Source organism: Hylobates moloch, unplaced genomic scaffold (assembly GCF_009828535.3).
Source record: "Hylobates moloch isolate HMO894 unplaced genomic scaffold, HMol_V3 SCAFFOLD_5, whole genome shotgun sequence".
Lineage (NCBI taxonomy): Eukaryota > Metazoa > Chordata > Mammalia > Primates > Hylobatidae > Hylobates > Hylobates moloch.
Genome location: NW_026652280.1, coordinates 22,888,191 through 22,910,696, shown reverse-complemented (window position 1 = coordinate 22,910,696; position 22,506 = coordinate 22,888,191). Strand labels below are relative to the sequence as shown.

General features: G+C 35.0%; 1 protein-coding gene across 4 annotated transcripts in view; it reads left to right on the top strand.

The window, feature by feature from the left end:
* Nucleotides 1-22,506, top strand: part of WDR7 (WD repeat domain 7) — a 376,679-nt gene that overhangs the window by 47,150 nt on the left and 307,023 nt on the right. For all 4 annotated transcript variants that reach the window (XM_032152211.2, XM_032152210.2, XM_058438305.1 and 1 more), the window contains one exon: nucleotides 16,808-17,003. In XM_032152211.2, the coding sequence (XP_032008102.1) occupies nucleotides 16,808-17,003 (196 nt within the window). The remainder of the gene's footprint in view (nucleotides 1-16,807; nucleotides 17,004-22,506) is intronic.

Below are 22,506 nucleotides of genomic sequence, written 5' to 3'. Positions count from 1 at the left end.
TTTTCAGTGCAAAAATTGATTATTTAGATAATTCTATACCAGTTTAGAACAACCATTTCTGTTTTGATTGATTTTGTGTGTGTGAGAGAGAATAAAATATTTAAAATAATAGAATATTAGATAGAATAAGATATAGTTTTTCTTTAAATTACAAATGTGATTAAAAGTTTGGAATGGGCCAGGCGTGATGGCTCAAGCCTGTAATCCCAGCACTTTGGGAGGCCGAGGCAGGCGGATCACCTGAAGTTGGGAGTTTGAGACCAGCCTGATCAATGTGGAGAAACCCCATCTCTACTAAAATTACAAAAAATTAGCCGGGTGTGATGGCGCATGCCTGTAATCCCAGCTCTTTGGGAGGCTGAGGCAGGAGAATTGCTTGAACCTGAGAGGCGGAGGTTGCAGTGAGCCGAGATAGCACCACTGCACTCCAGCCTGGGCAACAAAGTGAGACTCTGAGGCCAAGAGTGTACCAGTTGCCTGGGGAATCTGAAGAGAGCTGGTGAAAGGGAAGGCAGATATTTTTAATGCCTTTGAGTGTACCAGTTGCCTGGGGAATCTGAAGAGAGCTGGTGAAAGGGAAGCCAGGTATTTTTTTGTTTTTTGTTTTTTGTTTTTGTTTTTGTTTTTTTTTTTTGAGACGGAGTCTCGCTCTGTCGCCCAGGCTGGAGTGCAGTGGTGCGATCTCGGCTCACAGCAAGCTCCGCCTCCCGGGTTCACGCCATTCTCCTGCCTCAGCCTCTCCAAGTAGCTGGGACTACAGGCGCCCGCCACCACGCCCGGCTAATTTTTTTTTGTATTTTTAGTAGAGACAGAGTTTCACCGTGGTCTCGATCTCCTGACCTCGTGATCCGCCCGCCTCGGCCTCCCAAAGTGCTGGGATTACAAGCGTGAGCCACCGCGCCCGGCCGAAGGCAGGTATTTTTAATGCCTTTGGAGTGCTGCGGCAGAAAACTTCCTCCAAGGCTCCATCATTAGAATTATGTAGTTACAGATGAGATGATCTGACATCTTCCCTTCCACCTCCCTCCCAGTTTATTTTACCTTTCCCTGTTACTTATCGTTCTCCTTTTATTATAGATTTTAGCATTAAGGAGTCTATTGTCCAAGACCCAGGCACTTTTTCTTTTATTTCCACATAGGTTACTCTTAGAGAAAGAAACTAGGTTTTGGAAAAAATACTAAGGGAATAAAATTATTTTAATATATCAAGAGTACTTTATAAAACATTTTCCTTAATAAACCAGATAGATATGGTTGACAGCAATGAAAATTCAGAAGTTAAAAAATAACACTAATCACCCAGTATAATATTTCCAACTTACTGAATTGTGGTGATATTTTACATAAAACTATCCATATTTTCTTAGTTGATTTTCAATTGTGGCAGGTAGCTGGATTTAGAAGTACAGTTTGTGGTATGGAGCCTTTGTGTGTGTAATACAGTGTGATACCATTTAAGTACATTTTAAAAACACAAATCCATACTGCATATTTTTGGATACATATATAGGTAGTAAAAACATTAAAACCGAAGGGAAAGCTAGTGCCAAATTCAGACCCTGGTTTACTTTTGAGAGTGAGAGGAAGGAGTAGGGAGACTTATTAAAGTGTCATGTTTTATTTACTTTTAGTGTTATAGCTATTTAATATTTACTATTTATTTTCCTCATTTGCATTGACGATTAAATTCTCAGAGCTGTCTTTCTGTTATTAGAATTATTCAGAACAGAAGTTTTGGAAAATGCCTAAAAATAAACTGTTTAGTACATTTTATGTACTAAACATGTAGTATGTTTCTACATGTAAGCATATAGGCTAAGTTCTTTAATATATTAGTTAAAAAAATGAATACTTTTTGTTTAATTTATCGTATTAAACTTTTGATCACATAATCTCCAAAAATACCCAGAAGGGGGCAGCATGGATTTGTGAAAACAGGAGTGTGAGGCATCTAACCTGAACATTAGTGTTTGTGCCTTCAATTGACAGTATTAAAACCAGTATTAGATTCCTGCCTCCTAGAAACAGGTATGCTAATATGAATGGAACACGTGACTGTATGTGTACCAGTGTGGCTAATGTTCACAGCCAGTAAGGGCAATCAACAAATTAGATATTCTTTTTAATATATCATACTGTTGTTCTGACAAAGTACTGAAAGCTTTTGCCTGAATTTGCTCTTATCTCATATTTTTGATTCTAGATTTTTGTTACTAATTTAATTTGAATATTGCATTTAAAAAGCAGTGTCTATACCTACAGCTTAATATCTGAAGTCAAGCAGAGCAAACTTTGTTAATACAAACTAAGCAAAAACAGGAAGCAGAACTAACATTATTTTCTTAAAATACAATGTACATAATGTTCCATGTCATCCTTTTTCCTTTAACACTTAATTCTCTTAGATTTTGAGAACACTTTCATATATTTTTATGTATTTGGCACCATCTTTTTGATACTAATTTTATTTTTAAAAGTTAAATAATACATAGTTATAGAAAATAGAGATATTTTCTAAAGATGTCATATTTGTCACTAAGAATATTCCTACAATATTATTTTAAATGATATTCTGTAATTCATTTTTATTGGACATTTTAGAATGTTGCTTGAGAGTTTTTTTTTTGCCTGTTATCAACAGTGGGAGTGATAATTAGTACAGCTAAATATTTTTGTAGCTCTAGAATGGTTTCTTAGGATAAGTTCTTATACTTGGAGTTGCTATAAAAAAGGGCATATTAATTTTTAAAGGCTTTTGAATAGGTATTGTCAAATTGCTCTTCAAACGATGAGGAATAGGTTTGTACAGTCACCATTTTACTACCATAATCCTTCATCATCCTGTTTATAATCCTTTAAGCCTTGCTAATTTTCTAGTCTTGAAAGCAGCTGTATGTAGAGTATATGTAAGTATAGCTCTCACTTTCATTTTAAAAGCACAAATGTATTAATATACCAATACTATATTAGTTGTGCATTCTGATTGGTTTTATATTCTTGATAATTTTATGTTTTCCAAATTTGTACTACTATTCTATACTATTGTGTTTAAGATAAAAAAATTGAGGCTGAGCATGGTGGCTTACACCTGTAATTTCAACACTTTGAGAGGTCAAGCTGGGAGGATCACTTGACACCAGGAATTCAAGACCAGCCTGGGCAACATAGTGAAACCCTGTCTCTACCAAAAAAGAAAAAGAAAAAAAAGCTGGGTTTGGTGACATGGGCATATAGTTCTAGCTACTTGGGAGGCTGAGGTGAGAGGATCGCTTGAGCCCTGGAGTTCAAGGCTGCAGTGAGGCATGATTGTGCCATTACACTCCAGCCTAGGTGACAGAGTGAGACCCTGTCGTGCTATGAATATTATGTATACATTCAAATATTAGGTTGTGCAAGTAATTTTTGTTATTTTAATGGCAAAACTGCAGTTTAATATCTTACACCTGTCTCTTGTGTAGGAGGCAGTGAGAGGCCCCTTTAACAGTAATGAGAAAGACTGCATCCTTAGCTGACTGTGCTGATATCATGCCAAACATTTAAAAAAATTAGAAATTCTTATGTTTTGGAAAGATTCCTTAAAATCTTAAATCATATTGCTGATTAGGCATGAAATTTACTTTTAATAATGGTCAGAAGTGATTTGATGCTAAACCTAGTGAATGAAGTAGCTGATTAAATTGACTTTATTTTAGACTGGAGAGAAAGTATTACACAACAACTAATTTTTCTTGAGTAACACAATCATAGGACAATTTCAAAATGAGTTTACATTTAATTTTTTTAATTTAATTTTTGTTTTTTAGAGATGAAGTCTTGCTATGTTGCCCAGGCTGGCATTGAACTCCTGGCCTCAAGTGATCCTCCTATCTTGGCGTCTTAAAGTGCTAGGATTACAGGTGTGAGCCACCATGCACTGCCCTCTAAATTTATTTTTAAATGGCAGAAATTGCTAGGAAGAAATGAATTACCTTTTAAGTGTAGTATTCAGTTTGGTGCAACATATTTTTGATTAGACATTCATTGGGCAAATATCTGACTATCTGCCATATTTCAGGCACTTTCTAGAACCAGAGATATGGATAAGGTATCTTTTTTTTTTTTTGTAGTATTTAGTCTAATGAGGGAGCCAGACCAGCAAACAGCAGTTATAAAGGAGTATGATAAATCTTATGAAAAGGGGTTTTTCAAAGCCCTCGGGGAGTACATAGAAAGGGCATTAGGAAGTCTACTTTGGGTGATTTTGGAAAACTTTAAGGACGGTCAATATATATGATATTTGAATATGTTAGTTTTGTGGATATTTATAAAATCATAAATGATACATTAACAACCTCTGTTTGCAGATGCTGTTAGCATTATGCATGTTATATGGAGGAGTCTGGAACAATTGATGTTTTCCTGACTAATACCTGATGGATCTGTCTACAATAGATAATACTTGATAGTACTTGGATTTAGGCGGATCCTGGCAGGAATTGAACATACATACATTACTTTGAAAATAATGACTGGCCAGGCACGATGGCTCACACCTGTAATCCCAGCATTTTGGCAGGCTGAGGCTGGCAGATCACAAGGTCAAGAGATCGAGACCATCCTGGCCAACATGGTGAAACCCCGTCTCTATTAAATACAAAAAAAATTAGCTGGGTGTGGTGGCATGTGCCTATAGTCCCAGCTACTTGGGAGGCTGAGGCAGGAAAATCACTTGAACCTGGGAGGTGGAGGTTGCAGTGAGCTGAGATTGCGCCACTGTACTCTAGCCTGGATGACAGAGCGAGCCTCCGTCTCAAAAACAACAAAAAAAAAGAAAATAATGACCAACAGATGAGAGTGATGGTTTTGTATGTGCTGCAGTCTAGCTGCAATAGGATACTTTATTTCATCCTACTTAGGTAGGGAAGAAAAAAGTAAAGATAATAAAATATGGGACTGTACTGAGAGGGAAAATGTTCACGTTATTTGTCTAAAGAAAGATTTGACAAGCTGGTAAAATGAAATGAAAATGGATGATAACATCTTAGAAAAAAAGAACAAACAACAAAGTTGACTTTTGTATGATGATTCTCTTTTTGGAGTCATTATCAATGGTTTTTCTTAATCATTGGTGAAGACTTTCTAAAGGAGTTGGAGAGCACACTCTGCTGTAGGCATATGGAGCTTGAAATAATGGGACCATCGATTGGTCAGGCCAGTGAGAACAGCCTTTAGAATCAAACAGACCTGGATTTGTGTTGCCTATCTTGGAGTGGCATTAGCAGGTTACTTAACATCTCTAGGCCCTAGCCACAATTTCTGTGAAGTGTTGGTTTAAGGTTTAGAGTAACACTCGGCGTGTAATGAGAGCTCATTGAATCATCATTATTGTTGCCATTATTTCTATTTTCTGTTGTCTACATTTTCATTTGGATGATAAATGCCTAAATCTGGGCAGTTTGTATGTTCATTTTCAGTACTCAAATGACTTTTTAAAAAAATTTTATTTTTATTTTTATTTTTTTTTTGAGATGGAGTCTTGCTGTCTCACCCAGGCTGGAGTGCAGTGGCGCAATCTCAGCTCACTGCAACCTCCACCTCCCGGGTTCAAGTGATTCTCCTGACTCAGCCTCCTGAGTAGCTGGGACTACTGGCGAATTCCACCACACCCAGCTAATTTTTGTATTTTTAGTAGAGACAGGGTTTCACCATGTTGACCAGGATGGCCTCAATCTCTTGACCTCGGCCTGTCTCGGTCTCCCAAATTGCTGGGATTACAGGCATGAGCCACTGCGCCCGGCCAAATTTTTATTTTTATTTTTTGAGTCAGAGTCTCACTCTGCCGCCCAGGCTGGAGTGCAGTGGTGTGATCTCAGTTCACTGCAACCTCCATCTCCTGGGTTCAAGAGATTCTCTTGCCTCAGCCTCCCCAGTAGCTGGGATTACGCACCACCACGCCCAGCTAATTTTTTTGTGTTTTTAGTAGAGATGAGGTTTTACCATGTTGGCCAGGATGGTCTCAAACTCCTGACCTCAAATGATCCGCCTGCCTTTGCCTCCCAAAGTGTTGGGATTACAGGCATGAGCTACTGTGCCCAGCCTCAAATGACTTTATTGTAGATATACTTTGTTCCTCTGTTAGGTACTTTTCATTTGCTTGTTTCCCAACTATGGCCAGGTGGTTTTAAAACCTGCACAAATTAGAGATGACTTCTCTTTCTATGACAGTCTAACTTTGCGTTTTTTTTTTTTTTTTTTTTTTTTGGCATGAGATAGAAGTTTCAAGATAATTAAGAACCAACAACTGGATAACAGGTTTTTACTCTCCCCTAATTCCGTGGAAATTATAGTCCTAAGTACCATTCTTTCCTGCTCATTGCCTGAAAATTGGGGTTTTCAACTGTCTGAGAAGCCCAAAGTGGGTCATGTTTTTCTGGATATTTGTGGGTAGATTACAGTGGGGTATTACACATGCAAAGCCTTTGTCAACATGACCCCAGATGATCAAGGGGGAGGTTTGACCCCATTTATTGCTCTTCTTAGGACATAAATTATGGGCTAGGCACAGCATTCTTGCCAGCCCATAGTGTTTTGTGGACACCTAAGGTTAGGTTTCTCTGTGTTTTTTTTTTTGATACATGAAGGTTAGGTTTCTCTGTTTTTTTGATACAGGCTTAAAGACCAAGCCAGCATCCTTTCAAAACAAAGAGGTGCTTTTAGCATATTGTGTTCTGTTAATTTACTGCCAGGAAAGAGATATACAGATTTGTTGAGCATCTCCAGTTAGAAAAATGAGGACAGTATCTGTCAACCTGTTTGTTTCCATGAGAAAGAAAAGAGAAAGTTTTCTGTGGCTGTATCAGAGGTGTGTGAATTCAGTGTTTATTCCTTTTTTTTTTTTTTTTTTTTTTTGAGACAGGGTCTTGCTCTTTCACCCAGGCTGGAATACAGTGGTGCTATCTCTTCTCACTGCAACCTCCTCCTCCCAGGTTCAAGCGATTCTTGTGCCTCAGCCTCTTGAGTAGCTGGGATTACAGGGGCTCGCCAACACACTCAGTTAATTTTTGTATTTTTAGTAGAGATGGGGTTTCACCGTGTTGGCCAGGCTGGTCTCAAACTCCTGACCTCTAGTGATCTGCCCACCTCGGCCTCCCAAAGTGCTGGGCTCATGGGTATGAGCCATCATGCCTGCCCCAGCCCAGTGTTTGTTTCTTGTAATGATATAGGTATGATTTGTAGAAACAGGTAAGGCCAAGCAGGCAGATTAAAAATCACTTGGTCAGTTGTGTGGTTGCCATTTAAGTTCTAAGTTGAGGAGTGAGAAAGTAGAAGGGCAGGACCAACAGAGAGCTTTTGGGAGTTATAATACCAGGCAGTCTTTTTTCAGAAGGTCTCATTCCCTGAGTGTGTACAGCCCAAGGTTTGTGGGCTTGGACAGATGACAGTGGACAGCTGAATGGTGTGTGGAGTGTGGAAAGGGGCAACACTTTGAGTTCCTTAACAAACTTTAGAATATAAGGCCTGGCGTGGGGGCTCACGCCTGTGATCCCAGCACTTTGGGAGGCAGAGACAGGTGGATCACCTGAGGTCAGGAGTTCGAGACCAGACTGGCCAGCGTGGTGAAACCCCCGTCTCTACTAAAAATACAAAAAAATTATCCGAGCGTGGTGTCATGCGCCTGTAATCCCAGCTACTTGAGAGGCTGAGGTAGGAGAATCACTTGAACCCAGGAGGCAGAGGTTGTAATGAGCCAAGATCACGCCACTGCACTCCAGCCTGGGTGACAGAACGAGACTCTGTCTCAAACAACACCACCACCACCAAAAAAACTTTACAATATTTTTAGAGCCTGCAGATAGAACCATCTCAGTCTCTAAAACCCATAAATAAATAAGTGAAATTAAAGAAAGCATTTTAATATTTTAAAGGCATGAAGTGAAGAATAATGAAGTAAGTTCAGTAGAAAAACATAAGAAGAAATATTCAGAGAACTGTGGAAGCTGGCCATTGAGGAGTTGTATTTTATTTAGTTATAAATTGTTATAAAGCTTTACTAATGTAATTTATGGTAGTATGTGAGTGATACTGATGATTATGCAGATGGAACTATTCAAATTAAATTAAAGCAGAGGTATTACATATGAGAAGAAAGTATTGAAAAAGGGAAATTCATGTTCTTGAAGAATTATGAACATTTTCATATTTTCAGGTAGATACCTAGACGTCAGCAACACTTAACCCCTTCAGAAAATAAATACAATTACATTATAAAAGATAGACTCTATGGTATATAATTAATAATAATAATGATGGAGATATTATCATCTTTTGTATTCATGACATGTTAGTCACTGCACGAATTTATATTTCATGTTATTCACACAGCAATTCTGTTGGCTATGTTACTGCTGTTAACCACATCATATAGCGAAAAGACACTCAGAGAGGTTAAATGACTCATCCAAGTCAGACAGTTAGCAAATGGCAGAACTTGAATTTGATCCTGAGTAGTCTGACTTGACAGCCTGAACTGATAAATGCTGCCCTCTAGCAGATTTAGTAGTCTGTTTCAAAGTAGTTAGTTTTCTCCAATTTTTGTCATTTTTCATTATTGATTTGCATAATTTATCTTTTAGTTTTTCATCTTTGATTATTCAAGTTTGGAGTTTTTCAGTTTTAGTCCCCTTTTCTTTTACTTGTAACGTATCACTTGCTCTTTAAAAATGTGGTATAGTTTTCATTCCACCTTGATTAATGTATACCCACTGTTAACATTTTTGAAAATAGAGATAACTAAGAAGGTAAAAGGTCACCTGTTATTCTTCTACAATTAAGAGAATCACAATTTATATATATATATATGTATATATATATATTTTTTTTTTTTTGAGACGGAGTCTCACTCTGTCGCCCAGGCTGGAGTGCAGTGGCGCGATCTCGGCTCACTGCAAGCTCTGCCTCTCGGGTTCACGCCATTCTCCTGCCTCGGCCTCCCGAGTAGCTAGGACTATAGGTGCCCGCCACCATGCCCGGCTAATTTTTTGTATTTTTAGTAGAGATGGGGTTTCACCGTGTTAGCCAGGATGGTCTCGATCTCCTGACCTCGTGATCTGCCCGCCTCGGCCTCCCAAAGTGCTGGGATTACAGGCGTGAGCCACCGTGCCTGGCCAATTAATATATTTTGATACACGTTCTTCTAGCCTTTTAAAATCCATTTTATTATGTCCTTGTGATTATACTGTAGATACAGTTTCTTGTGCATATTGCATCTTCATTTAATATTATAACAAATATTTTCCAAGTTATTTTACTTTTTCATGAAAGTAATTTTCCATTACATTGTGTGAGCATACCATGTTTACTTAGCAATTCTACCTTGGGTATTTAATTGTTCCCAATATCTTCTATTGTAAATAATACAATATTGAATGTCTTTGTATGTAAATATTTTCTTTCAGTTAGGATTATTTTCTTTGGATATAGTCTACTCAATGAAAATATCAGAACCTCAGAAATTTGATATAATAGCTTATTAACATTTTTAAGACTGCTGAATTATATTATGAAATTATTTTCTACTCTCAGCACCCATTTCGTTGCCGCTTGCCAGCACAAATGTTAGTTACTTCTATGCTTCAGTTTCTACATCTTTAAAAATGGAAATAATAGTACCTACCTCAAAGGGTTGTTATGAGACTGTAATGAATTTCTGCCAAGCAGTTGGAACATGCCTAGCAAAAAGTATCAACCCCTAAAATGTTAACTATTTGGCATTGTAATTTTTAGAATCTTTGTCCAAGTTGTCAGGTAAAAATAGTATTTTAATGTTTGAATTTGCTTTTCTTTGATACCTAGAGATATTCAAATTTTTCTAAAAGGATTTTAGTTTTTTTTTTTAAAGACATTTTTCTTTTTGTCCTTTGCTTTTTTTTTTCCTCTCCAAGGGTTGTTAGTGTTTGAGTTCTTAACTAAAATATTAAGCTTATGTGGCTTCTGTTGTTGCTGGAATTTGTAATTTATTATTTACTATTGAATTTTTTAATCTACATGTATTTTCAGTTTTTATGTAATCAAATTTATTTTTTTATTTGTAGTTTCTTCCACATTTTTTGAAGCTTGAAATCTTATCCCACCCAGAAATGTGATAAGACTTGATGAGAAACAATGGCTAAATTAAAAACAAACATAAAATAATATATCTGAAATGTATTTATGATTGTGGGGTGATGTAAGGATAAAAAATATCTGCTCCTCTCTAAGCTATCACAATGTTATTAAATACATGTTTTTTTCTTTGATAGGCAGTATTTTCTTAATCTTGTATTAAATCCTTCATATTTCTTTACTATTTTACTAATAAGGAAGCAGTTGAAGAATTATAGAGTTCTAATTAGCCCACTATTTCTTCAGTGTTTTTTTTTATACAGTGAATAAAGGAAGACATTAAAACTAGTCCCTAAAAGTTTTCTTCTTCACGTAATTATCCAATTAGTTTGTTAATCAGTGTTTTGATTGGACCATATCGTCTTTTTTCTAAAACATGTATTAAATAAACAGTCCTCTACTTTCTTTTTTTAAATGAAGTTTGGATTTTTAAAGCTTTTTTCTAAAAGTCTAGTTTTGTGAAAGTGTAGAAGTGAAATTAACATTTAATTTCATAGCCTCTTTTTTCTCCTTCAGGTAGAATATTTAACATGATAAATGATGCATCTTAACTGCACATTTATGTTCCATAGCAAGAGTTCTGGGAAGTACAAGAAATAATGATTAAGAGAATAGTGGGATTGATTTATGAGCAAAAGAAGCTGGTCATTTATAGCATGTCTAATGATGGGCATGTTTAAAAGGAAAGACAATAGAATGTTCATATGTTTAGTGACTATTCAGGCAAAGAGAAAAATTGTTTTGGGCACATAAGACCATTGCTCCTGAAATGATACGAAGAAAAAAGAGTAATTTAGTTTAGAAAACAAATTAGCAAAAGTAGAAAATAAAGAATATGTATTATTTACACTGGGAGCTATTGGAAAGTGGAATCATCTCCCCAGAGAGCTAGTGGATGGGATAAACTAGCTGTCTCTGATTTCTGTAATTCATGGCAGATGCTTAGGAACAGGTTACATAAGAGGTTTCTGGGAATGGTTTAAAATGAAGTCTTGTAAAATGCATAAGGTCAGACTGGGTGACCTAGGTGGTATGTTCTGACTCTATCAGATTCTATGATAGCTTGTGGCATTCTGCTGTTTAGCACTAATGTACTGTGAGGATTATTTACTGGCAAATCCAATGAGCCTTTATTTGGCTTAGGATGATAATTGTTGGAAAAATAATAATTCACCTTAGAATATACTTGTTTTGGGCCAGTATCTTCTCCCCTCTCCTTGTTTTTTCATCAAATAAAAATAGAGTTTTTACTTGGTTAAATATTCTGTTGATTGTTGTTAGCCTTTACTTTTAATTGGCATTTGATGTCATTGGTGCATATTGCATCTAGGGCAGAATTAGTACAGTGTTTGGAACACGAATTTGAATAGCTTTCACCTGTAAAATACTAGCTGAGTTGATAGAATACTTCATCTGTGCTACATAAGTTCTGTTCCATAACAATACAAATTTTTAAGTGGAATTTTATGTTTACATTCTTTAAGTCAGTTGATAGCAGTGGTTACTGAAGTAGAATAGGTGAGACGGTCAATGGAGGTATAAGAAGAAAATCTTAGAACTTTTACTTACTTATTTTTTAATCTCAGGAAATTGAGCTTTATGAACATTTACTAGAAGGAGGGGCATTGGTGGCCTCACCTGTTTTGCATGCCAGAGGGACACGCATCATCTCAGGCAAGAGTGGGTGAGCCTCAAGTGGGGTGCCAGAGTTACTTTCACCCTGTTTGTTTCCAGTTAAAATGTGCTTGCTTAAGGGATTTGCAGATTATATTATATAGTTCTAAACCTAGCCATCAAAAAATGGATAGAGAAAATATGGATGGGAGATATTTCTAATGAAAAATCTCTGCATCAGCTATATTACAAGTTTTAATGATCATTTGATCAGTCTGGCAGGAGGGTAGCAAAAAATTTATAATTATGTGAAATTTATATTTACATCCACTGTCATTAACAAGGAAACCTTCCTAAGGATCTATTTTGTGACATGAGATATTGGCTAATGTAATATGAAGTTACTCACATTAAGTGAGACATTTGAGAAATGTTTGTTCTTAAATCTGTTTATTTAAACCTTGAGTCATCCTTTTAAAATATATGTATTTGTGCATCTATTACAATTTAGGTGATATATTGCACAGAATTACACTTATACAATTTATAAATATACAATTATTGGGAACACATTTCAAAATTATTTAATGCATGTGTAATAGGAATAATTTGAGGCATAAATATTTTTCAAATGAGTTTAAAGTGAAGAGGTTCACATTTTTTAGTTGTTGTATTATTATTTTACTTACACAGTTTAAATGTTTTATACATTATCTTGTTATAATGCCATTGGTGTTAAATCATGTTTAGGTGACTTTTCGAGGTTGAAATGGAAAAAGATGAAGTGGAATGGAATTAATCAAATTATAGAATGAGTCATTGCAGGTGAAATAGGTGTTCAGTAACCCAGATCTCTAGAATTTAATAATAAAGGAATTGTGCTAATTTAACTCATTTGTGAAGAAGCTGGGTGTAAATCAGGAAGAAATATGAGTTATAAAGTATTCTTTAAGAAGTGCTTTAATAATTTTGAGGACATATAAGAGGAAACCCAGTTAGCTGTGTTTTATCAGAACTTTTAAGTGCTTTTATTTAAAAGATAGCTGAGAATTATTTATTCTTACTCTGTTCATTGTTTAAATTAAAATTAATATCAAATGTTGCTTGAATAGTCTTTTTTCCTTTTACACTTAAATAAGCTAGACATTTGCTTTGTTTATACCACTAATTTGTTTTCACACAGGCTGCAAAGGTAGCCATCAACTCAGAATTAATTAGTGAAATCAAAATTAATGAGGTTTTCCTATATTGGGTCATTTCCACTTCAGGCCAGTTTTCTTTATATGAGTTGGACTAGCATTTTTTTGAAAGAAGAAAAATTAGATTTATTTTAATCCATATTTAAAAAGCACAGAACCATCTTTTCTTGTGAGTTAAGTACCTCTAATAACTATGCTTTCTTGGGCTTAGTAATATTGATTTTTTTTTGTTTTCATTCTTGATTATTTTGGCTATTTCCAGTCTTTCTTATTACAGTAAAGCTAAAGTTAACTCTTTAGATACCTCTTATCATTTACAGAGATGGTGTATCATTTTTACTTTGGACTAAACTTTTTTTTTTTTTTTTTTTTGAGGTGGAGTCTTACTCCATCATCCAGGCTAGAGTGCAATGGCTCGATCTCAGTTCAGTGCAACTTCCGCCTCCCAGGTTCAAGTGATTCTCCTCCCTCAGCCTCCCCATCAGCTACTGTTTTGTATTTATAGTAGAGACGGGCTTTCACCATGTTAGCCAGGTTGGTCTTGAACTTTTGACCTCAGGTGATCCGTCCCCCTCGACCTCCCATAGTGCTAGTATTATAGGTGTGAGCCACTGTGCCCGGCCTGGACCAAACAGTTTTTTGTAGATTGAGCTTGTTATTTGCAAATTTTCATTATTACACTATGTGAAAGGGGAATAAAAGTATTCTTTAAAACATATTTAGTTAAATATATGTGTCAGAGGAGAATGCATCATGTAGAAATGGAAAGCTAGAATCTTGGAGTTAAAGCTCTTTTTTTTAACCTTCAGAAAATTACATCTCATAATCTACTTTTTAAAGCAGATCCTATGCTCTTATTTAATATTCATTTTGTATGTCCTTTATTTTTACTTCATAAGAGTAATAATGTAGAGTTTTTAAGTCTTATGAAGATAGATTACGTTTTCTTAAATCTTTGAAATTATCTGCCTGTGTATCTGTGGGGAGGGTGAAAGTTCTGACAGGGAAACTTCTCATGAGGGGTTGATAATGCGGAAGGTCAAGTTTCTCATAAGAATGGGAAAACCTTTTTTCTTTGCTTAATGGCTGTAGTCCTCGCTCTGCTAAATTACAAACTATGGTAAGGAGATCTTTGACAGAGAGAGAGTATGCGTAGCTCAGTGGTTGTCAGTAGCTTTGTGTCACCTCAGATGTTGAGATCTCCAGTAGGGCAGAATTTTAGGAACACCTAACATAGTAGAGAATATTGGCAAAACTTCATATTGACTCATACTTCATTTTCTCTACTTTTTGAAAAGGAATGACTAGAGTGTATGTGAGCATGAATGAAATGACTTTCGACGTGGGGACTAGCAAGTAGGTCAGTTAGATGTGTGGCACTAATTAGGGATTAGCTCTTTATAAAGAAGATTCTGGAGAGTTTGGGAGTCTAACTAGCAGAATCAAAAGTAGAGTCAGTGGCCAGGCGTGGTGGTTCACGCCTGTAGTCCTAGCACTTTGGGAGGCTGAGGCAGGTGGATTGCTTGAGCCTAGGAGTTCAAGACTAGCCTGGGCAACATAGAGGCTCTATTAAATATTATATATAAAAACAGTAGTGTTGGATGTGTGAATACTGTGACTGATGAGTGCCTGATGAAAGGATATGAACAGATTAAAAGGAATACTGTTTAGGCATCATTCTTTAAGTTAATTATACCCATAGAAAAAGATAACTGTTTCTTCGATGAGGGCAATAAATAAAGTGACCACTTTTTGGCAGATTAATGTTGTAAAATAGAATATTGTATTTAACCATTAATGTAGCAACCAACCCTTTTTATAAAATGAATAATGGATATATTTGACAAAGTCAGTACTGATGATAAGCTGTAGAAATGCAAAGCATCCATTGTATTAAACTCTCTGTTGCTTTGAATTAGCAACGTACATACGTAGCAGTGTGTGTGTGTGTGTGTGTGTGTATAAATTTACCCAGTTTTGTTCTAACATACTCAAATTTAACTATTTTTATAGCTTGCCATTTTGTTTTGATTTGTTAATTATAAAACTAATTTGTGTGTGTCAGAATCAACTACCCGTCAGTATTTAATGTCTTTTGTTAAGACATTAAGAATCACATTTCATGTTTCAATTGAATGTTTATCAGGAAAATAAGTAAGCTTAAAAAATGCTTAAAAAATTCTATATAACATTTTAATAAAGGTTTGTAATACCATTTCTCTGAACTTAGTTTTTTTTTAACTTTTAACATGAGTAAACACCTGTTATGCTGATTATAGTGTGTAATTATAATACACAAAGTACAAATGAAGCTAACAAAGAATAAAAATAAAACAGTTGAATTTAAGAATAAAGTAAATAGTTAAATATTACTGTTATTTTTGTTTTATTACTATGCAGCTTCATTCAAACATTGATTTTAGGTTGTTTACAAAAATAAACATTATCTAATACGATAAAAATAAAGCTAAATCATGGTGAAGAGAATATAAGGGAAGAAAGCAAATGAGACCATTGATAGACCATATTCAGACACTTATGCCCAAGATCCAGCACTGTTATAGAAAATTCAGTCCTGAGTTTCCAAAGCGTGTTCATCTAAAACTAGGTCTTAATAAGATTGCTGTGGTCAAACAACTTTGGAGATGAATGATGTTGTATCCCCTTAAAGAGACAATTACAGTCACAGCATTTTAAAGGTTAGTGGAAGTCCTGTGGTTAAAAACAACAGCTACTACCCAACCTCAGCATTGTCAGTATTTCCCATGCACATTTGACCACACTTTCCTCCCTTTTTTTCACCTAATACCTATCAACATGTCCCATTTGGGAAAGATATTGAGATATTGATCTTTAGTTTAAAAACAGCCTGTTTGCTTAGAAGAACCCCAGCAGGGTGAGGTTTGACGTGTTTTTTCTTTAGATCCCATACAAGGGAAAGAGGATATTTATAGTGCAGTGGGCCTCCCCCTCGATAAATAGCCACAATATGTACAAGAATGAGTTTCAGATGGCTGTTTTTATATGGTTTCCCTCAGTATGACCTGAAAGCATAATCTAGTAAGCCACTGAAAAGTTAAGTTTTCAGTTGTTTATAAATTGTTTTACAGAAATCTAGACTTTAATTTTTAATTTTTTAGGTCATGGGTTCAGTTCTCTCTTACCAGAGAAAATCTTTGATTATTTATATCTTGTTCTAAAAAGGAGTTGAAGGGCAAAAACTAGAGGTGAGCAGAAAATACACAGCAGAACATTTAATTGGCTATTGTGTGGCTACTTGAGGTGATACATCTGCTGACATTATAGATAGAAACCATGAAGGAAACAGGGATGCATATCTACAGATAATGTGAATATCTATGACTCCTAAGAAATGATCGTGGCAGAGACGGTGAGGGTATTGTTTTTGAGCAAAGGTGCAGGGAAGAGCGTGGGTCTAAATGAAAGAGTCACAGACAGAAAGAAGCACTGCAGAAAGCAGCTCCCGCAGCAAACAAAGGAAAGTTCACACCATGGAAAGAGAACACCTAATAACAGATCAATTTTTTCTCAGCTTTGCCTGCTCCAATATAGCAATCATTGTAGTGAGGTCATCTTTAAATTTGAACAGCAGTTTTTCCAATGTACCTTTTGCAATCTTTAATCTAGAATTAATTTAGTATAAAAATATTTTGATGATTGATCTGGGTTTTATGTATAATATAAAGGAACACATTTTTCAACATGACCTAATATTGTGGTTGTTTTTCAGTGGCAGCAAATGTATAATTAATTTTGCCTTAAGTTATTGAAAACAGGATCCATTTTATTGTAAATTTAATTTAAATACAATTGAGGTTTATTCTTCTTTTCAGGCAAGAGTACAGCACTGCATCTGCTCTGTAGCCAGTGACCACTCAGTAGGACTTCTAAGTTTGCGAGAGAAAAAATGCATAATGTTGGCATCTCGTCACCTTTTTCCTATTCAAGTAATCAAATGGAGGCCTTCTGATGATTACCTGGTGGTGGGGTGTTCAGATGGTTCTGTGTACGTCTGGCAAATGGATACTGGTAAGAATGAGTATGAAGAGATACTATAGAAAATTAAATGGGTATATTTCATTTTCTAGAAATGAAAATGTCTTTTATATGAAGAAAAAAGCCTTGAAATGTAAAATAGTTGCTACTTTTATTTCTAATTGTTTAAGTGGCCTCTTTTTTGTTCTGCTATGCCAAATGTTTGTAGAATATTTCACGAATCTTAATTTAAAAGCATGGAATTAAGGATAATATACAGATGAGGACAGACATAAGGACAACAAAGTATATATGTTTTCTATATAATTCACGAGTAAACTGTGAACAAGAAGAAGAAATCATTTTTATCTCAGGTTCACATATGCTGAAAAAGATACAACCCTTTTTCCTTTGAACAGCAGAAAAGCAATGCTGGGCAGTTACTTGTATGAGGTAATTAAAATGAAGTTTTCAAGTTCTAGAGAGAACATTTAAAATTTCGAGTTTCAGAAAGTTTATGTATTGGGGGTATAATGTAGAACAAGTAATGCTTAGCTTAAAAGCACAGACAATGATATGTAATGTTTATACACAGACTGCGGTGGTTTTCCCTCAGAAATTTGTAAATATATAACTAAATGTTTATTAGTTTAGGCCTTTTTGAAACTCATTGCTTTTTTACTTTTACAATTTTCACTAATCGTCTATCAGTTATTAAAGTCTTTCTTTTGATTCTTAGTTGTACTAATATTTCTACTAGATTTTTTCCTTTTCTTCATCTTTGTTTTAAATAGTGTTTTTTGAAATCACACTATATACATATTTCTGCATGCACTATTGTGCAAAAGGGAGTTCTCTGAAGTGTTTTGGGAATAAATAGCCATAAGCTTCAGTAATCTTTTATTTATTGTCTTCGTTTTAACTGCTAGTACATAGGCAATCTTGACAAGAGGAAGCATTCTTGAAGTCTGTCAAACTTCCTTGCTTTTTGCATGTAACCTTTCTTTCTCTTGTCTCTCATTGTAAAAGAGATTCATACTTTTGGTCAAGTTTTAAAAGCACAAAAGTATCAGAAAAGAAGAAAGATGAGCCCACATCTCATTGCTCAGTGGTAAATGTTAACATTTTTGGCATATGTCTTTCTAATCTCTTTCTGGGCATTTTTAAAAACAGAATTGCCTTCATACTACATATGTAATTTTATATCTTTCTTTTGTGTGTCTTTATGTTATGTCCTATCTGCTGAATAGCAGTCTTGTGTTTTCTTTTTTGGTCCACTTCATAAACTGAATATATGGAATTTGTCTTTAGCTCTAGAGTCAGACTGTTTAGTCTGAACTAGCTAGGATGGACTCCTAGCTAGCACTGTGAGCTATTCCAAGTGACTGGATATTTGTCCCTCAATTTCCTCATCTGTAAAATTAGGGTAATAATATTTTCTATCTTAAAGCATTTCTGAGATCCTTTAAGAATAAAATGAGATAATATTTCTTTGGCATGTGGTAAACAGAATGTAAGTGTGTTTATATGTTTGTGTATGTGTGTGCAATTGTAAGCTTGTGTGTGTGTATACATGCATGTGTATATATTTCCTACTACTGTTATTAAAGAAGCATGCTGCTTAACTTGTTACTTTGTTGAACTTGGGAATATGACTTTATCTACATTTAGAAATAATTTTTTGAGAATTAGTATTGAAGAAAGTTCTTATAGCAATAATGGCATTTGTAAGACACTGTATTAAGATACTATCAATATTAAGACTGGGTGCGGTGGCTCACACCTGTAGTCCTAGCACTTTGGGAGGTGGAGGGGAGTGGATTGCTTGAGCCAAGGAGTTTGAGACCAGCCTGGGCAACATGGCGAAACTCCGTCTCTACAAAAAAAATACAAATATTAGCTGGGTGTGGTGGCACATGCCTGTGTCCCACCCACTCAGGTGGCTGAGGTGAGAGAATCACTTGAGACCAGGAGGTTGAGGCTACAGTGAGCTGTGATTGCACCACTGCACCCCAGCCTGGGAGACAGAGAGAGACTCTGTCTTAAAAAAAAAAAAAAAAACAAAAAACCCTGTAACTATTAAATTAATAGCTGATATGTTTTAAGTAAAAATGTATAGTAAACTTGTCTAGGACTTGTTCAAATTAAATATGATGAAAGTATCATTTTTCTGAACTTTTCTGATGCTTAAATAGATAACACTTGAATATTTCAGATACTATAAATACATTCGTGAAGAATATAAAATGAAATTATTTACAAATGAGGCCTTACTGATAGACAAAGTTACTGTTCTAGTAATTTTTCTAGAAGGATATGACAAATAGGCTCTAACTGTAGGGGTACTGGAAGAGGTTATTTTTATAATCAGTTTAGTATAATTAAGCCCAATTTAGATAAAATACAGCATGTAATATTGAAATTACATGCTGAAGATTTGGGTAACAATCAGTCAATATGACATTCAAGATAAATGCTGTAGAGAAGCTGAATTTATTTTGAATTTCAACCATAATAGGAGGCATACATTGTTTTTCTCCTCCTTGCTGTTCATGCTGTAGCTAGTGATAAAAAGTTCCCTAGGGAGTCAGTAAGGTACATCCTGGAGGTATTGACATTATTTATTTATTAAATTTATTTATTTATTAAATAAATAAAAAATGAAGCTAGAAAAATCAGATTCAGCCAGGGTTTGATGTATGAAATGTATTTAAACTCTGAGGAGATACTTGATCCCTCTTGTTAGTGTTTTGGGAATGTATTTTTCCAAATGCAGCCGTACCACATTAACCTTGTTTTGCATATTGGGCAATTTTCTAGTTATTGTTTTGAGTTATACTGATGTTTCTAGCTTAAAACACTTGAAGTGTCTTTCCTTTATATGTTTATGCAGCATGTTTAAACATTTTTTTCCTTCAAATGAGTACTTTGTGTTTTCAGTTTGCTAGCTTTGAAATGCAGTCAAAGCTAGCAATACAAAATGTAGAGAGCTAGAGTTCTAGAATCTTCTGTTCTTTTATTGTGACATTTTCTTATATGCAATAGCAATGTAATAGTGATAGCCCTGGAAATTATTCTTTCACATCTCTAAATACTTAAAAAACTACCCAAACACTAGCAACAAGATTTAGCCAGGTGAACCTCTTGCTTCCCTCTTATGAACTTATTAAAGGTGGGTCACTGACCTAGGTGGTTTCTGTGGAGCTGTTGATGTGCTTCTGGGATCAACCGTCTCTTTCTTTACATTTGTATTCCCAGTAAGTATGCAGTGCCATTCTCACAGGCCTTTGACAAGGTCAGAATCCTGTCTGTTTGGGAAACAGGCATGCTGAAAGTAATGACTGATGTTACAAAATGTTCTTCTTATCTAGCCATTACCAAGCCTAAACCACGTTCTCATCTGCTTCTTTTTATCATTCTTGCTACACAACTAAAGTGATTCCCACATCATATTTCTATTCCTTATGTATAATTATTAGATGTTCTTGTACAAATGCAAATACCATTAATGCTTGACAAATATCAGAAATTAGTGTATGAGGACTTGTGAATTTATTTGTTCTGTGATGTTTCTTTTTATGTTCTGCACTCCATGTTTTCTCATATTTCTGTTTTTGCATGTACTTCATGAAATATGCATTTGAGTCATCTTTTTGAACTTAAGTACCTAATAAAATCTAGCAGGGAATTATGAATTCGTGTATATTCATATGTCTTTTGAAAAACATATATAAAGCATGGCTAACAAAAAGCATGTGTTTCAGGGACTCAGACTGTCAAGTAAAGTGTTAGTGACTGTTATTCTTCCTTAAGACTAATTTTTGAAAACATTTTTCATGCTTTTATTTTGATACATTTAAATTGATGTTTTTCTCTTGTTACTAAAATTGCTGAAGAGAATCAAGAGGTAGTGCTGAAGTTCAGTCTTTTGTTATTAGTGGAGGATTTTATATTTAGTAGCAAGTGTTTTCTTCACGTATTTGACCCTTTGTCAGTAGAATTTAATACAGTGGAAATTAGATCTTACATTTGTATTTCATTATAAATTGCCATTACATCATCAGCTTTTCTGTACATTTTTGCTTTTCATTCTGTTACAAAACATGCTATAGGACAGGGAAAGACACAGAGAATGAATGGGTTAAGAAAAAAAGGTAATTGACTAAAATCTTGGTAAAACCAAGTATAATCAGAGAGTTTCTTTTTTTCTGTTTTAATGATTGACTCTATGAAATCTTACATATTTACCTACCTATGTAGTTACCATTTTCATTGCTTCCCTTTTTGAAGGAAGAGATTGTTAGAGTGGAGATATGACTGTGCTTACTACTCCCTCCTTTCGCAACCCCTCCATGCAATTAATCACTAAGTCTTTCCCATTAGGTCTCCCTCAACTACTTTTTTATTCTTTCCAATGTACCATTGTAATTTATGGCCATATTTTTCCATACCTGGGCTATCTTTATTGGGTACCCTGCCTACTCTTTCTACCTTCTAATTCATCCTGTACTCTGCTGGGAAATTAATCTTAGGAAAGAAAACACTGACAACACTTGCTTCATATTAATGTCTTAATGAATAAGCCATAAACAGTATTAGTTCATAAAGCCTTCAAGACAAGGTCTTCCATAGTGCGGTACCTTCCTACCTTTCTGTCTGTACCTCTTACTGTTCTTTTACACAGACCAGTTGCTCTAGTCAATGATAATTGGGTCACTCCCAATTCTTGTTGCTAGTATCATCCGTATTGTTTTCATGATTTTTACTCACTTGGAACATTGCTTTTTTCTTTCCATTTTTTTTGTTTGTTTAAAACAAACAAAAGTATCTATGATATTTTAAGGAAATTTGAATATTAAGAATGCAGTCTTGCATATTTACCTATGTAGTCACTATTTCCATTGTTTTTTATTGCTTTGTGTAGATGCAGATTTTTGCCTGGAGTCATTTTTGTTTTGTCTAATATTTAATTTTTCTTTTAGTGTAGGTCTGCAGGTGATGAATTCTTTCAGCTTTTGCATGTTTGAAAAAAACTATTTTATCCGCATTTTTAAAGGCTATTTTCTCTAGGTATAGAATTCTAGGTCAACAGGTTTTTGTCTTTTGCTGTCTGTACTCTGGCTGTCTTCTGGGTTGTATTATTTCCAGCGAGAAATCTGCTGTCATCCTTATGTTTGCTCTGTATATAACATTTCTTTTCTCTGGCTGCTTTTAAATTTTTTCCTTAATTACTGGTTTTGAGCAATTTGATTGTGGTTTTCTTTATATTTCTTGTTCTTGGGGTTTGTTATTGGATCCGTGGCTGTATAGATTTTATCAAATTTGGAAAACTTTTGGCCATAATTTATTCAAATGTTTTTCTCCCCTCCATTTTCTTTTCTTTTCTTTGGATACTCCAATTATGTGTCTTTTAAGCCATTTGAAGTTGTTCTTCAGCTCACTGTGATGGTATTTTCATTAAAAAAATTTTTTTGTTGTTTCATTTTATATAATTTCTATTGCTATGCCTTCTAGTTTACTGATATTTTGTTCTATAATGTCTAATCTAATTGTTCTC